At 53.8% G+C, this 15,099-nt stretch overlaps 4 protein-coding genes across 4 annotated transcripts; 3 read left to right on the forward strand and 1 right to left on the reverse strand.

Annotated features, from left to right (window-relative positions):
* Positions 1-582: 582 nt before the first annotated feature.
* UV8b_04262 (uncharacterized protein) lies at positions 583-2,443 on the forward strand (the record flags this gene model as incomplete). The annotated part of the gene is made up of 10 exons (XM_043141760.1): positions 583-619; positions 680-827; positions 892-909; positions 969-1,035; positions 1,110-1,170; positions 1,226-1,313; positions 1,374-1,485; positions 1,556-2,156; positions 2,214-2,285; positions 2,364-2,443. The coding sequence occupies 10 exons, from the start codon at positions 583-585 to the stop codon at positions 2,441-2,443; spliced, it is 1,284 nt and encodes a 427-aa protein (XP_042997694.1).
* Positions 2,444-4,153: 1,710 nt separating this feature from the next.
* UV8b_04263 (uncharacterized protein) lies at positions 4,154-6,148 on the forward strand (the record flags this gene model as incomplete). The annotated part of the gene is made up of 4 exons (XM_043141761.1): positions 4,154-4,319; positions 4,451-5,040; positions 5,143-6,050; positions 6,124-6,148. 4 exons carry the CDS (start codon positions 4,154-4,156, stop codon positions 6,146-6,148), a joined length of 1,689 nt encoding a protein of 562 aa, XP_042997695.1.
* A 1,274-nt stretch (positions 6,149-7,422) lies between these two features.
* UV8b_04264 (uncharacterized protein) lies at positions 7,423-7,788 on the reverse strand (the record flags this gene model as incomplete). The annotated part of the gene is made up of 1 exon (XM_043141762.1): positions 7,423-7,788. The coding sequence occupies one exon, from the start codon at positions 7,786-7,788 to the stop codon at positions 7,423-7,425; it is 366 nt and encodes a 121-aa protein (XP_042997696.1).
* A 3,394-nt stretch (positions 7,789-11,182) lies between these two features.
* Positions 11,183-13,956, forward strand: UV8b_04265 (uncharacterized protein; the record flags this gene model as incomplete). Its single annotated transcript, XM_043141763.1, has 3 exons — positions 11,183-11,504; positions 11,557-13,240; positions 13,341-13,956. 3 exons carry the CDS (start codon positions 11,183-11,185, stop codon positions 13,954-13,956), a joined length of 2,622 nt encoding a protein of 873 aa, XP_042997697.1.
* Positions 13,957-15,099: the final 1,143 nt, after the last annotated feature.

Below are 15,099 nucleotides of genomic sequence, written 5' to 3' on the forward strand. Positions count from 1 at the left end.
CTGTCAAGGGAAAGCAGCCATTGCAAGCTGCAAATATGGGCAGTGGCTCGAGGCTGCTATTCGCGGAGAGGCCCTTCGGAGACTGGTTTAAAGTTAAGAAAAAAAAAAGGAGTATAATAGACAAGAGAAAAAAAAGAATATATCGCGACGGCTTGCGTGACAGAAGAGATGGGAATCAGTTCGAGTTATTAAGGATCGATAGAAGTGGCAATAAACTGAAATCACGGCGACCAGCGTGGGGGCTTGCAGCACGCAACCATGCGCGAGTCTAGCATAAAGTATGCACTGGTGACCGCCAATGAGATGTCAAAGCTGGTGGGCTGGCAGGTGTTTACCCGGCCCGTCCTCGTCCCCAGCTCACCAGCATAAGCTGCGGCACAACGAACGATCTGCGCTAAACGCTACAGTATAACTAGTCCGCTGGCCGCCAGTTGCCGCCGCTCCGCAATCATCAACCACATGGCACCAGACTGGCGCATGGCGCATGGCACATGGCTGACGGCTTGATCAGGGTTCTCTGATTCCCCAAGACTTCCTCGACGCTCCCCATTCGAAGTCGGTCGAATTCCTTGCTGATTCACCATGTCCTCTGCTTTGAGATCCTTCATGCGACTTCGAGGTACTTTGGCCTAATTGATATCTTGAAGGGTGCCGGCTTCCCAAACTGACTCGAATCAAGGACGGTCGGCATTCACCGGATCAACGCTCAACAGACCATTGCCGAGATCACCGCAAGCCATCCGCGCTTTAACTACCACGATTAGATGGGATCAGGGGGAACTACTTTTAAGAAGCCAAAAAGACCAAGAAGTGGTCGTGCGGAAGATGTGAGCAGGCAACATCATGACATTGTTCGCGCGACATGGCTGGATTCTAACGTTGTCAATGCAGCCCGCAGCTGTGGCTTAGGTACATGCATCCTGACCAAAACTGTTGTCGCATCATTCAACGTTGCTCATGCATATCAGGGATAACTGCCGCTGCACAGAGTGTGTCAACCAAGACACAATGCAGCGAAACTTCAACACGTTCGAGGTCTGCTTCCTCTCACTCTGCGGTGACACACCAGGGTCGAATCCAAATCGGCATCATGCTGATGATGCCGAAAGATTTCAATGAACATATCCGCAAGGGCCCTCGAAACAAACGAAGATGGCTTTGATGTCTTGTGTATGAGCTCCCTCGTCATCTCGGGCGCCTGACCCAACTAACCTCGGGAGGTAAGGGTCGGACTGGCACAAGAGCACCTACACGTGGTCATGGTTACGTTCTTTAGTGCATCGAGACCCAAGCAAGGTTCTGAACCGCATTCAGTGAGCCGAATGCCATCTCTTTTCCTTCATGCGCTCAATCTGATCTGACGAAACTTGTAGCGGAAGTCGGTTCTGGAACCACTCTATAGCTTCCAACCCTCCTGAAGTCTCTTACCAATCTGTCATGGACAAATGCAATAACGCCGGGATGGCGGAGCTAACAAACAAGATTGTGCGCGCGCTCCCGTACCCCCCTTGAGCTTGAGCTTTCATGACCCGGCACACTTACAAAGAAAGGGCAGCGTAATTATGGCCTGTGCTTCGTCATCGACACACCAAAGACGCCCGAGGCTACCAAGCAACTCCTGGAGGCCATAGGGCCCATTCGCAACACTCACTACGGCGGCTTCTACGACTTTGTACCCGATCTCGCCAAGGCTGACACGGCTTACACGAACCTGGCGCTAGCTGCACACACAGACACAACCTATTTCACTGAACCGGCCGGCTTGCAGGCTTTCCATTTGCTGTCCCACGAACCGCCTCCCGGTGAAGCGCAGGAAGAAAGCCTCGGCGGCCAATCACTTCTTGTCGATGGATTCCAAGCAGCCCATCGGTTGAGACTAGAGCACCCAGAGGCGTACGAAATTCTTCGCACTGTCCGAGTTCCATGGCATGCCAGTGGGAATAAAGACGTGGCAATCGCACCAGATAAGGGTTACGCCGTCATTGAAACAAGTTCTCGAAGACTGTTCCGGATTCGCTGGAACAACGATGATAGAGGGGTCATCCCGCTCCGGGCCGACGTCGACAAATGGTACGCAGCAGCCAGAACATGGGACAGCATATTGCGGCGCAAGAAGAACCAGTACTGGTTCCAGCTCACGCCTGGACGAGTGCTGAGTATGCCTTTTCTCATCCATGCCTCCAAATGAGCAGGAAATGGCTAACGTGGTCAAGTCTTTGACAATTGGCGCGTCCTTCATGGCCGAAGAGCCTTTGAGGGTCAACGACGGATTTGTGGCGGGTATAGTAAGTAACGCCACGAAGCTGCTTGGCCGTCTTTCTTGCGTGTGGCATGTGGAGCAAAAGCTGATATTCTGTTGGCAGTTAACCAAGATGACTTTATTTCCCGCTGGAAGACGTCCAACTTTCCGAGAGACGAAGTCATCGCCGCGAATATCAGCTGAGTGTGACTTGAGTGCATATACGCGCCAATTGGCTGTTGATGACCTATTGAGGTGGGTGTGCGTAGCAACGACGCGGCCGACGACGCGACAGCCAAAACCTCGAGCTCTAGGTGTTCCGGTGGTTCACAAGAGCTAATCGTTGGATCCGATACGCGTATCCTTTGACGCTGCATAGGCCGACTCATTACAGTGTGAATAGCTTTCAACTACCTATGGATGCCCGTCACTCTTGCCGGCTTTCCCAATGACTGTGCTGGTTTATAGTCTTTAAGATAGCAGAGCCAGTAGGTATAGACAGAGAAGGATAACATGTTGCGAGGTAAATTGCGCCGGATTTCCAATACCGGGTCGGGAAAGGCCTCGGCCATAAGAAATTACAGCCCCGTGAGAAAAGCACTTGCGCATTGTGCCGGGCGATGCTTTAAAAGGCACTCCTAGTTTATCCTCGACTTACCACGGCTAAATGTTGCACGCACGAGGCTACAGCGGCTTCCACCAGCGAAACACGTTGTCGATACTGGGCAAGTGTGAAATGCCCATCGCCAAAGCTTGCTTGTAGTAGGAGACATGCAGAAACGCTGCTTTGAAAATGTTCGCTCAAGATTGGGACCTCGACTCCAACTCGCCGAAACGCGGTCCTTCCTCCGACAAGACGATCTGATCAACTCGAGACAGAGAGCTATTGTTGGCGGCAGACGGCGTAGTTTCCCGTGTTCATGGCGACTCTGTACTGTAGATGTGCTTCAAGGTCGACTTGTAAGAATTGCTCCCTCCCCATTCGGCTGAGTCATCAGGAGGCGGCCTCCCGGGAGAGAAAGTGGGGAAAGAGGAGCGGATCGATTGAGGGGTTATTGACTGTTGGAAAGTGAAAGACTTGCAAGCAATGAATGGAATGAACACCAAAGCGACTTCATGACCCGGCCTCATCTCGTCAAGTCAAGCGGCGCTTGACACTACCTGCAATTTGCTCGATGCGAAAGACTGATCGTGCCGCCCGCCTCCTCTCGGACAGACAAGCGCGTTTTGATCTGCAAGGTCTACGGAGTAGGGCTCCCCGCTACGGAGTACTCCCGCTCTCATGGAGATGGAGGGGTTGATCAGCACAAGCTCCTGATTGGGCAGGTTGGGTAGACCTGCTGGTCACCTGTAGGCTTTCTCGACGTTCGCCCGCCCCAGGGCTCAAACCACTCACTCACGTCAGTCAGTGGCAATCCAGCCTTGACTCAACGAAGCCCAGCTCAAGCTCCGGCCGTCCAGGGCTCTTTTCCATCCCCATCTTCTGCAGGTGTTGGCAGATTGATTATTTACCGACTACCTTAGGCAGTACCTACCTAGAGTCAGTCAGTCACCAGCTGTACAGGTCCCCGTTGCATCCTGCCACTCTCACCACGCCCCATACATCCAAAGTTTCTCCTTTTCAGCCCTACTTGCCGCCTTCAGGTCGCCCAACGTTCTCGCTTCTTCGCCAGAGCGGCCTCGTTTTCGACATAGTCCTGCCGTTCCCCAGATCCGGCCTACTTGTCCCGCGAGCCGACGAAACGCTACCCCTCACCGCTGACCACGAAGCGGTTGCATCATATCGGCCGTGGAATCCTTACAACTAACTGCTCGCCCTTGCCGGTTCCAGTAAATCCCCGACCCGTATACCGTCACGCCTTTTTTTCTCCAACACGAGCCGCTCCTCTTGTCCTCATCTTTGGGTACGGCACCATGGAGTCAGACAGTCATCCCCCACCCGAGCAGGTGCGCCGCACCCTACAGGTTGATAATGCCATCCGCGCAATTCAAGAGAAGAAGCCCGTGCCGGAAATCGACTTTACCATCCACACCATGGAAGATGGCACACAAGTGAGCACGCTAGAAAGAGTCTGCAAAGGTTGGTCTTGTCCTGTTCTTGTGGAGAAGCTTTTGGGTCGTCGACTCGAAGACGTCATAGACCCACGATGATGGAAAGTATAGAAAAGTCCTTGACATAGCTAATGCTTCATGTTCGGAAACCCAATCCAGATGTTCAGGCGCCGGCCATGACCAAGCCGGCAGATGAACAATTCTTCGAAGACGACGCCCACACGAAACCAAACATTACGTTTCTGAAACAACACTTCTACCGCGAAGGCCGTCTGACGGAGGAGCAAGCACTATGGATTCTTCGAAAGGGTACCGAACTCTTGCGGGCCGAACCCAACCTCCTGGAGATGGATGCGCCCATCACCGTTTGTGGTGATGTTCACGGCCAGTACTATGATTTGATGAAACTGTTCGAAGTGGGCGGCGATCCGGCAGAGACCAGATACCTTTTCCTGGGTGATTACGTCGACCGAGGATACTTCAGCATCGAATGTGTGCTGTACCTCTGGTGTCTCAAAATTCACTACCCCGATACTCTCTGGCTCCTCCGAGGCAACCACGAGTGTCGCCACTTGACCGATTATTTCACCTTCAAGCTTGAATGCAAGCACAAGTATTCCGAGGCTGTCTACGATGCTTGCATGGAATCTTTCTGCAGTCTCCCCCTGGCAGCAGTCATGAACAAACAATTCCTCTGCATACATGGCGGTCTCAGCCCAGAGCTGCATACCCTTGACGATTTGAGAAGTGTACGTACTGAATTCCCGCAGCAACCCCCGGTTCTCTCGGTTTGCTCCCAGGGAAAAAAAAAAAAAAAACCTTGATATATCGAGCTTGCTAATTTTGCTTAGATTGACCGATTTCGAGAGCCTCCCACCCAGGGTCTCATGTGCGATGTTCTGTGGGCCGATCCGTTGGAGGACTTTGGTCAGGAGAAGACAAGTGACTACTTCCTGCACAATCACGTCCGCGGCTGCTCATACTTCTTCTCATATCCCGCAGCATGCGCGTTCCTGGAGAAGAACAACCTTTTGTCCGTGATTCGAGCGCACGAGGCTCAGGATGCTGGGTACCGCATGTATCGAAAGACGCGTACGACTGGGTTCCCCAGCGTGATGACGATATTTTCAGCGCCAAACTACCTCGACGTGTATAACAACAAGGCAGCGGTACTCAAGTACGAAAACAACGTGATGAACATTCGCCAGTTCAACTGCACACCTCACCCCTATTGGTTACCCAACTTTATGGATGTTTTCACGTGGTCCCTACCATTTGTGGGTGAGAAGATCACCGACATGCTGATTGCAATTCTGAGCACATGCTCGGAAGAGGAGCTCAAGGAAGAAACACCTTCTTCCACCAGCCCGCACTCTCCGACGGCGTCGCAAGCCGGTGACGATCCCAACTCGATCGAGTTCAAGCGGAGGGCGATCAAGAACAAGATTCTCGCCATCGGACGCATGTCGCGTGTTTTCCAGGTGCTCCGAGAGGAGTCGGAAAAGGTGACGGAGCTCAAGACGGTATCAGGTGGCAGGCTCCCTGCCGGCACGCTGATGCTTGGTGCCGAGGGTATCAAGAAGGCGATAAGCTCGTTCGAGGACGCCCGAAAAGTCGACTTGCAAAACGAGCGTCTGCCCCCCAGCCACGAGGAGGTGGTGAAACATCAGGAAGAGGAGCGAGCCACGGCACTCCAAAAGGCGGCTCAGGAGGCCGACAATGACAAGAAGCTGCATCAACTTTCCCGAAGGCTGAGCACGTAAGTTTTGGCGTGTGGTTGACGCATGACGTTTCGAACGGGCTGATTTTGTTAACGTGCGTGGCGTTTTTAGTGACCGCAAGCATCGAACGCAATGAGACATGGGGGGGGGGGGGGGGGGGCTTTCAACCGTGCAGATGTGGGAGGAGACTCGTGGGACGGAAAGAATTGAGGTGGATGCTGCAAGCTGACAGAAAAGGCAACCTGGAAGTTGGGAATGCAAATCCGCGTGTTGGCCATCTCTGCGGCACAGTCAAGGGCCACGCGTGCGCAATGCAAGCCAGCATCGGCATCACGGCGTAGAAGGGGGGGTTGGGCTTGAAGGATGCTATGGGGAAGTGCACGATTGGACATTTTTTTTTTCTTGCTTAGAACTCGACGACGACACAGCTGAGCTTAGGAAGACTCTAATGAGTAGTGGAATACGTTGGTATGAGTACGCGATTGACTATTGCAAGCATGGTGCGGTGAGTAACGGCATGGACATGTTGTGAACACGGCCAACATGAAGACGAACGCAACCTTTAAATGCATATCCGGCCGCGCCTTGGGGGAGGAAGTCCCGACCTCCTGGATGCTTTCCTCAAGCAGCCGTGCTTCCCTCGGGCGCGTTTGCTCATCTCGACGGGTTGTAGATGACTCGGTTGATGGTGCCGAGGGCTGGATGGGCAGCGCGAGAGGAGGGGGCTCTAATTCCCGACGGGTGTGGTCTGGTGCGCCCAGCTTCTCCCTGGGAGAGCAGATGCTGGAAGGCATTGATGGCATGGTGGGGGTTACTCGGCGGTGCCGAAAGATATGCAGACACGGCTGTGTTTGGGCATCGTGACGGGGGGAAAAAGGACAGGACAGTGGCCGTGGTAGAAGGCCTGCAGCGGGTAGCCAGGGCCAGGTCGCCCGGCGGAGGTGTCGTCGGACAAGCTTGCGATGGAGGCGGCACGAGAATGCGAGGTTGCACAGGAAGCGGAGCAGACGAAGAGGCTCGAGGAAGAATCAGGGGGCTCACAGCCGCAGCCAAGGCCTTTTTTATTCTTAACCGATGGCTGAGGATGAGGACGGAATACTTACTTGGTCTGGCAGATGTGTATGCAGGAACGGAGTGTCAAGACAGGTAGTCTCAAGTCACAGGCGCTTGAAATTCCAGCCAAAAGTGTACGATAGAAGACGCAAGAAAAGCTTACAAAATTTCAACACGGAATAGTCTCATATATATTCTTCCCACCCGGTGGTTCTGCGTGCTGGCCAGCTTGTAGCATGGGGATGGCAGCCGCAGGCAGACATGGAGTCAGCATGTACATGCATACCATACATTCATCGAGGGGGCCGCATCGTCGCAAGAACAAGACGGATGTAATATGGTGGAAACAAACGCTGCTTACAGTGGGCGTAAAGCGTATGACAGGCAGGAGGTCGACGAACCGAGGTTGACGAACCGAAGAAGACGAACTGAAGAAGACGAACCGACGAAGACGAACCGAAGAAGACGAACCGGAGAAGACGAACCGGAGAAGACGAACCGGAGAAGACGAACCGGAGAAGACGAACCGAGGTTGACGAACCGAAGAAGACGAACCGCAGAAGACGAACCGAAGAAGACGAACCGACGAAGACGCACCTCAGGGGTCAACCACCAGACGCGCATGAGCAACTCCGGAAGCCCACTTGCTGGTGCATCTCGGCCAGCAATAGAAGAGTTGACGGGGCAGGTAGGTGTGAAAGTCATTGGAATCCATCGATCCATCGATCCATCGATCCATCGACATGGAGGGTAGCAGCAGAATGGCCCAGGTCAACAGAGACGACGCGAATTGCGGCCGCTCAACCTCGAGGGATGCGGCTCGGACCTTGACAAAGCCGTGTCTCACTAGGCTGCCGGATAGCAGCGGCACCGGCGGCTAAAGAGGTGGGCTCCTGCGAAGCGCTGGATCTTGGATCAAAAGGATGCACGTGGTTAGCAGTCGGCCAAGGTTTGGGCCAGCAGGCATTCTGACTAATACATAAGACGGGAGGAGCCCTTTTGCAGAGTTGGCCTGGTCCTGAGTGCTGGGTTGTCGTCGGAAAGGGCAGCGTGGTGGTGTGCTTGTAGGCCGTGTGCTTTGCAGGGGCATCTCGCGCAACTTCTGCATCTCGCGCATCTCGTGCATCTCGCGTATCCTGTGGGTGCGTCGTAATCGTATCAACCAGAGGTTTGATGCCCAAACTGCAAAGCTCGTGGTGGGAAACGGGGTGCAGAATCATGAGCGAGCAGGCTAGGCTGCTGGAGCGTTGAAACGCTGCCCACTTTTTATCAGTAAGCCAATATCCCAAAGTGGATTCATGGTCAATACGTTTTGCTTCTTTTTTTTCTTTTTCTTTTTCTTTTTCTTTTTCTATTTCTTTTTCTTTTTCTTTTCCCTATTCTTTTTCCTATTCTTTTTCTTTTCCCCCGTTTTTTTGGCGTACGCTTTCAAGCTGGCGCAGACTGAGACCTGGGGAGAAACAGGGCAAGGCGATTTCTGAACTGCATGTGCATGTTCCCCGCCTTCACCAACCGTCTTCCCCCGGCTCTGCTCCAGAGGCCTTGGAGCCCTTGGGCCTTTCGACGCCGAACCCACGAGACCCCATCCAGCCGATTTGCGCGCGCAATTTTGAGAGAGTTTCCGGCCGGCCAGTGGAGTTGTTCGAGGAGAAAAAGCCAAGGTCCCGGGGGGGAGACGGGGGGAAGGGGGGTCGCGCCAAGTCAAAAGACAAAATTTCCGATGGCTGTGGTTTGAAAGGTGAAACTTGACTCGCAGAATCCGGACGCGCTAGAGATGCAGGGGCCGCTGCAGGGGCCGCCGCTGCAAGGGCCGCTGCAACGAAGGCTCGGCGGGGCCAATCACAGCGCGGGTTTGTGTCGGGACATGGATTCAACGAGCTGGCACGTGCAGTTTGTGAGCCGCGCGGAGGACGTTGTGGAGAGGAGCCCGTATTTCCGCACAGGTTTGCCTTTTCAATTTTGATAAAAATCTCTTCTCCACGGCCTCTTTGCGGCAGACACGGAATGGCGCAGGGCAGGGGCAGGCACATCCAGTCTTGGCACCAGGCACCAGGCACCAGTTGACCTCACCAACAAGTTGACCTCTTGAAATAGAAACAGTTGAGGCGTTCAACAAGACCGCTGGTGGGCACTCCAGCACTCTCTGGCCATCATGGTGCACGCATTGGCACCAGACCTGGATCCCTGTAGCTTGGCCTGACTGGCAAGGTGCTTGACCGATTGCCAATGCCAAGGGGCCAAGGCCCTTTGAGCCTGGTCTGGGAAAGGGCTAAACCTGGAAGATGACATCAGGGCGAATAACGTGATCAGCGGGTGCCTTTTGGTTTCTTTGGCAAAAGCAAGCGATTCAAGGTAGAAGCAGGCAGCAGCAGAGACCCCTAACTGTCCTTCTAGGGGCCAACTTGGATGTGCACATGCAGCCTCGCTATTTGTAGCACGCGACTTGGTAAAGCTTAGGTACAGTACATACTTTGCCGATGGCAGGCAATCTTGAATGACGTGGGGTGAGACACCATTGCTCTACCTTTTTTTTTTTTTTTTTTTTTTTTTTTTTTCCCCAAGGACAACAAAGAAAACCAAGAGAAAGAAACAAAACCCTATGCTTTACCAACTGAAGCCATCGCGATTCAACAGCCAAAAGATTCCCCTTTTCCGTCTTTCAATGGCAACGCTGTGCAAAATTCCAGTGATGCGGGGAAGCTGCAATTACCCCGCGCGCGGCAGGGCAGGGCAGGCACGAACGACCCGACCCACCTGAGCGCGGCTGCCCTGGCTCCTGCTCCGGAGCACGTCATCTGTCAAACTCGAGAGTAAATTCGAAATTGGGAATTGGGTGGGCAGTGGGCATCTTTCCCCTTGTCAAATCCACCCCCCTGTCCTCTAGCAACGGCCGTGACTGACTTTTAGGGCTAGAACGGCTACAGCTTTGTGGCCACAGTGGATCTGAGCGAACACTTTTCTCAGCCGAAACCTTGTGCGCGTCCCACGCGTTCGAGCCTTGTCCGACCCCGTACGGACGGAGCACGACACAGCAAGAGAGGGCCGGAATGTCTGTGTGCGAGTGGGGTGGGAGCGACTGGGAGGGGTGCGCGGGGGGGGAGGGGGAAGGGTCCAAAAGGGGCAGGAGCGTCCATGACTCGTTACCCTTTGCGTTCGTGGCATGGCGGGGAATCGGGATCTTCACGGCAGGTGCGTTATGCCGTAGCTTCAAATGGTAGGTGACATGCGTTGTGACATGCGTTGTGGCGTGCGTTGTGGCGTGCCTCGATTTGCGTTGCGGGCTCATGTCTCATCGCGCTGTCAAACCCAGCTAGCTCAATTCATTTCTCAAGGCCCCGATGCTGCTCGGCTGCTCGGCTGCCCGTCCACAAAGACGTGCCCTACATTGCAGCCACACGCGAGACTCCCGCGTTCTGCATCAGTGTCATACATTCCCTTTGCTTCCTTTGGTCCACTCTACCCAATTGTCCAGCATGCAAGGCTCAAGCCTTGACTTGAAGCCGAAGCTCGAAGCTCAAGCTCGAAGCTCATCGGCTCCTCATCCATTGACAGACCGACCCATCATACAGTTGCACACGAAGGATCCAAAAAAAAAAAAAAAAAGTCCCCTTTTCCTGTCCAAACTGTCGTGCAAGGCGCTAGCTGATAATGGGAATAACCCATTCATTGCTAGATATTCGCCATTTCAAGAGGGCCCTCTCTTCCAGATCGCTGAATGATTCGACAATTGGCATGGTACTGCGTATACGGCTGTTATTACAAGGGCTGTATAGCAACCTGGGCCGGGGTACTCTCGGCAAACGAAATGAAACCTCTCCTTCCGAGTATGGTAAAGAATCCACTTTGGACATGTAAGCAGCTGGTCAAATCCGCAATGCCGCAACGAGACTTTGGAGCTTGTCCGTAGACGGATAAAAGACGAGGCTTTGCCCATCATGAAAAGGGAATCTTCCCGGACCGTCACCATCTTACACTCTTTCAAGGGTGACTGCCCCATTTTTCGATCCTTTTTGTCGCTCCTTTTCAGTCTGGTGCGTTTGTGAGAGTTTGTGGGAGTTTGTGTGAGAAAACAAAGTACAAGCCAAGGACAAATACTCTCGTCGCGGGGAGAGAGAAAATGCTGCCTCTACCATTTGCTGCCGCTCTTTTACTGGGAGTTGCTTCCCCAGTATCGGCTGTCCAGCCGCCATATCAGCTTGGGAATGGAACTAGAAATGGGACCGCTCCGGTCAAGTTTAGGACGGAGATTGTGACAGCCATATATCCTTCATCAAAGCCAACACCAACGCCAACACAGCCTCAGACACCCTCCTTTGTCAACGACGTGCCGTCGGCAACGTTGTCTCCGAATGTGCATTGGTCTCATGATACGAAAAAAGTTGAGAATGTAATACCGGTTGAGCCCAATCAGGGTTCCCAGCTCTACTATGGCGTTTCGAGTAAGACAGAAGAATATCGTATTCCCTTGGGATCCTCAGCTAACATGGGCAGGCCCTTCTGAATCTGGTCACTATGCTTTCCTGAAATACTACTTCAAGTATCCTTCTGTCAACATTGACCACTCGGACCACGTCTCGATCGACTACCACTCGAATGGGGTAATGACCGCATCGTTCAAGGACCAGGATGCCTTCAACCATGCACAAAAAACCTGGTCAGCCAAAGACGGCTTGATCTTGATCGCCTATGTTCCTGGCTGCGGCGGCTATGCCACGGGCGAGCGATGTTACTTCAACGTCACTGGTTTGGAATACAACCACCAGAAGCAAACTATTGTCGCCGTTGGCAGCTCCAAGCACCCTGATCAAATCACCACTTCGGGCGAGACTGAATGGGGTTGGTGGAGCGCAGACAGGCATGGCCAACCTCGCGCTTCAACAAAATCCTCTGGACAGTCAACCTCATGCCCAAATGGGGCTGCCGTGGCTTCGAATACGGACGCCGACTCCGGCGACTCCATGGGCCAGCTGCAGCTGGAATGTGAGGAACCCGTTGACAAGGAGAATGGACTGCCAACCGCTTGTCTCGGAAGCAATTTCGACCAAATCCTAGACGCAAAGCTAGGGTTGGCCAATATGAGCCTGGAATCAAAGGCCTTTCTAGACGGCAAGTTTTCCACTTGGCCAAGCAACGGCACCGGCGCACCATCTCCGGGAGCGGCAAGAATGCGTGGTCGGTCTCTGGCCCAGAGAGGCTTCTGGTCAAAGGCCGGCCGCTTCTTCAAGAATGTCTACAAAAAGGTCGAGCAGGTTGTTACAGCTGCGCTTTCCATCGGCGGCGGCTTTGACGCAGGCTTCTCCTTCAAGCTCCCGGATCGCTCCAATCCCAATAGCCTTTCCAACACCTTGGTCAACTCACTTGTACGCCCGGTTCAATCCCCTTGGGGTGATGCGCTTCTCCTCAAATCTTTCCAGCCCCAGCAGCAAGTCTTGGGAGGCACGGCTCTTGTCGCCGAGCGCTTGAACATCTACTGTGTCGGATGTGGTGCTTCCGGCCAAGGAAGAGTTGCCGGGCGAGCCAGATGGTCTGCCGTTAAAGGACTGGAAGAAGGTCGCATCGAACTTCGCACGAATATGCAGTTTGCTTTGAAGCTCGGCATTGAAGCACAGGCCCAGCTTAAACAGCGATTCACCACTGATCTCTTCACCTACGGCCTACCGCACCTGAGCTATGGCGTCGTCACAATCGGCCCCTACGTGAACGTCGGCGCCCGTGTCGAAGTGGGAGCCGAGGCAAATGGAAAACTTCTGGTGGGCGGAGAGATAGGCCTGCAAGACGCCCTGGTGGTTATGGATATTGTGAATCCCAGCCAGAACCAGAGAAGTGGCTGGGAACCTTACTTCAAACCCGTGTTTGAGGCAGATGGGGATGTGGCGCTCACGGCGGAGATTGGCCTGCCGGTGGGTATCAGATGCGGGTTGAAGATATCCACGTTTTGGGAAAAATCCGTGGGAATTGTCGATGAACCGTCGATCAAGGGATCGGCCAAAATATCTGCTTCGGCCAAGTACAGCAACTCTACTGGATGGGAAGCAGGGCTGCACAGCCACGACGGATGTACCGGCGTCCTGACCCAAATCAGCTGGCGCAATAGGCTGTGGGCAGGATTGATCGGTACGGGCGATGCTCCTGTGTTGGATACCGGTGACAGATCGCTGATGCGCAAATGTATCGGGTGAGTTTTTTTTTTTTCAGCTTTCTGACACGTCCCGTCGCCCTCACAACAAGCCTTGACTGACAGAATGCCTCCTTTCTCCTCTTGACAGAAAAACTAGCCCGGCCGCAAGTCGCAGCACCGGTTCTCTTTCGCAAGGCACTCGAAGAAGAAGCATCGACTCGGCCTCGGTCTCAACAGCGGAAGGATCCGAAGAGGTGACATACAATATGGCCACGAATCATACCCTCTCTCAGCTTGCCACTCCGGATTCATCCGCAAGGGTCGTCTCGTGTGCCAACGGCAATCTGTACGTGGTCACAAATGATGACAAGGACAACAGCTACTGCTTCAGCCAGTGGGACACCAACCAACAGTCGGAAATTGTCTACGACGGCGTCCACAGGTCAATGCACTACTACAATGACACCATGGCCAAGATTGGCGTTTCACGATTGCGCGTCAGTGATTCAAGCCGGGTGCCACGGTCTTCTGTCACTGTCGCATTCGTTCCGCTCGACAATCCGGATGGCGGCCAGCGACTTTACGTGGCGGCTGACTCGAAGCAGGGCATGTTTTTCCCTGTCGTCTGCGACTTTTCAGACAAGAGCGCTTCCAAGCTGTTCTTGGTCGCTGACCCGGTGGAGGGCGTTGAGACGCTGCAGAGGAAGGGGGTTGAGCACTCGGTTACCGGGGGTCAAGTTGCAGCCTGTCGGTTATTGCCGCTCAAGGCTTGAGTTGAGGGTTGAGATGAGATGAGATTTGGCGGGGATTTTTTTTTTTTCCCCTTTTATGATTCTGAACTCGCGGTAATGAAGCTACGAAGGAACGTGATCAAGCTCGGTACTTTTTTCTATTCATCTACTGTACATAGGTACTTTGTGTGTAGACGTCGTCAGCAATGGGGTGTAAGGTGTAACGGGGTATAATAACTATGGCGGGAGCGGAATTCTCAGCAAGACTGTTGCCGACAGCCATCGTTGGCACCTGATTGCACTGCAGGGCAGGCCATTGAGCCATGAGAGGAAGAAAAAGCCCGTCGCATCCGGGGTGCTTTGCTTTGCGAATCGCGTCAATGACAGGATGACCAGGATGGTGGTGAGGAGAGAGGGCTCAAATGTCGCGCCACACCGAACCGCAGCGTACAAGTCACCGGGACGTGCCGCCTCTTGTGGCACAACTTGATGCGAGTAACCGATGGGCATGTGATGTGATGTTGTCGCTCTTTTTCTCTTTTTTCTCTTTTTCTTTTCTTTTTTTTTTTCAATTTCTCTTTTGCTTTTCATTTTTTCTTTTCATTTTCATTTTTTCTTTTCATTTTTCCTTTTTGCCCGTTTCGCTTGCCCGGGTAGAAGGGAGGAGGCACGTGGTCTGCCAGTCGAGCGACGCGGCGACGCGGCGACGCGGCGACTGGCGGCATCAAAGGGCGAGGGTATACAGAGGCGCCGCATTGTAAGCGTCTCAGGTGAGCACGGCCTGGGGCTGCGAGCGCCGGCTCCAGCTGGCCGGTCGCTCTGTCCCGGGAGTATGGGGTGGACGTTGGATATAACAGGGGAGGGGGGGGGGTTTGCTCTTTGATGTCATGTTGGTCTGAGCTACGAAGCGCGGCGGGGACGCGATCCCCGGGAAGGGAAGGGAGGGATCGGCCAACAATAGAAGCGGGGGAGTTTGTGCATTTCGCGAACAATTCGCATTTCGCGCAGACAACACGTCCCGTCTCGGTCCAAAGCTTCTTGCGGGGGACGCCGTGGTCTATTCAGCATGTGCGGGAACAATGTCGCGGCCAATGTATAACGGGCTGGCTCAGCTCAGCTGATGTTTTGTAAAACGGTCTCTGCCGGATGGATGGATGGATGGATCCAGCCATGCCGGCAGGAGCA

The sequence above is a fragment of the Ustilaginoidea virens genome, chromosome 3 (genome assembly GCF_000687475.1).
Source record: "Ustilaginoidea virens chromosome 3, complete sequence".
NCBI classification, from domain to species: domain Eukaryota; kingdom Fungi; phylum Ascomycota; class Sordariomycetes; order Hypocreales; family Clavicipitaceae; genus Ustilaginoidea; species Ustilaginoidea virens.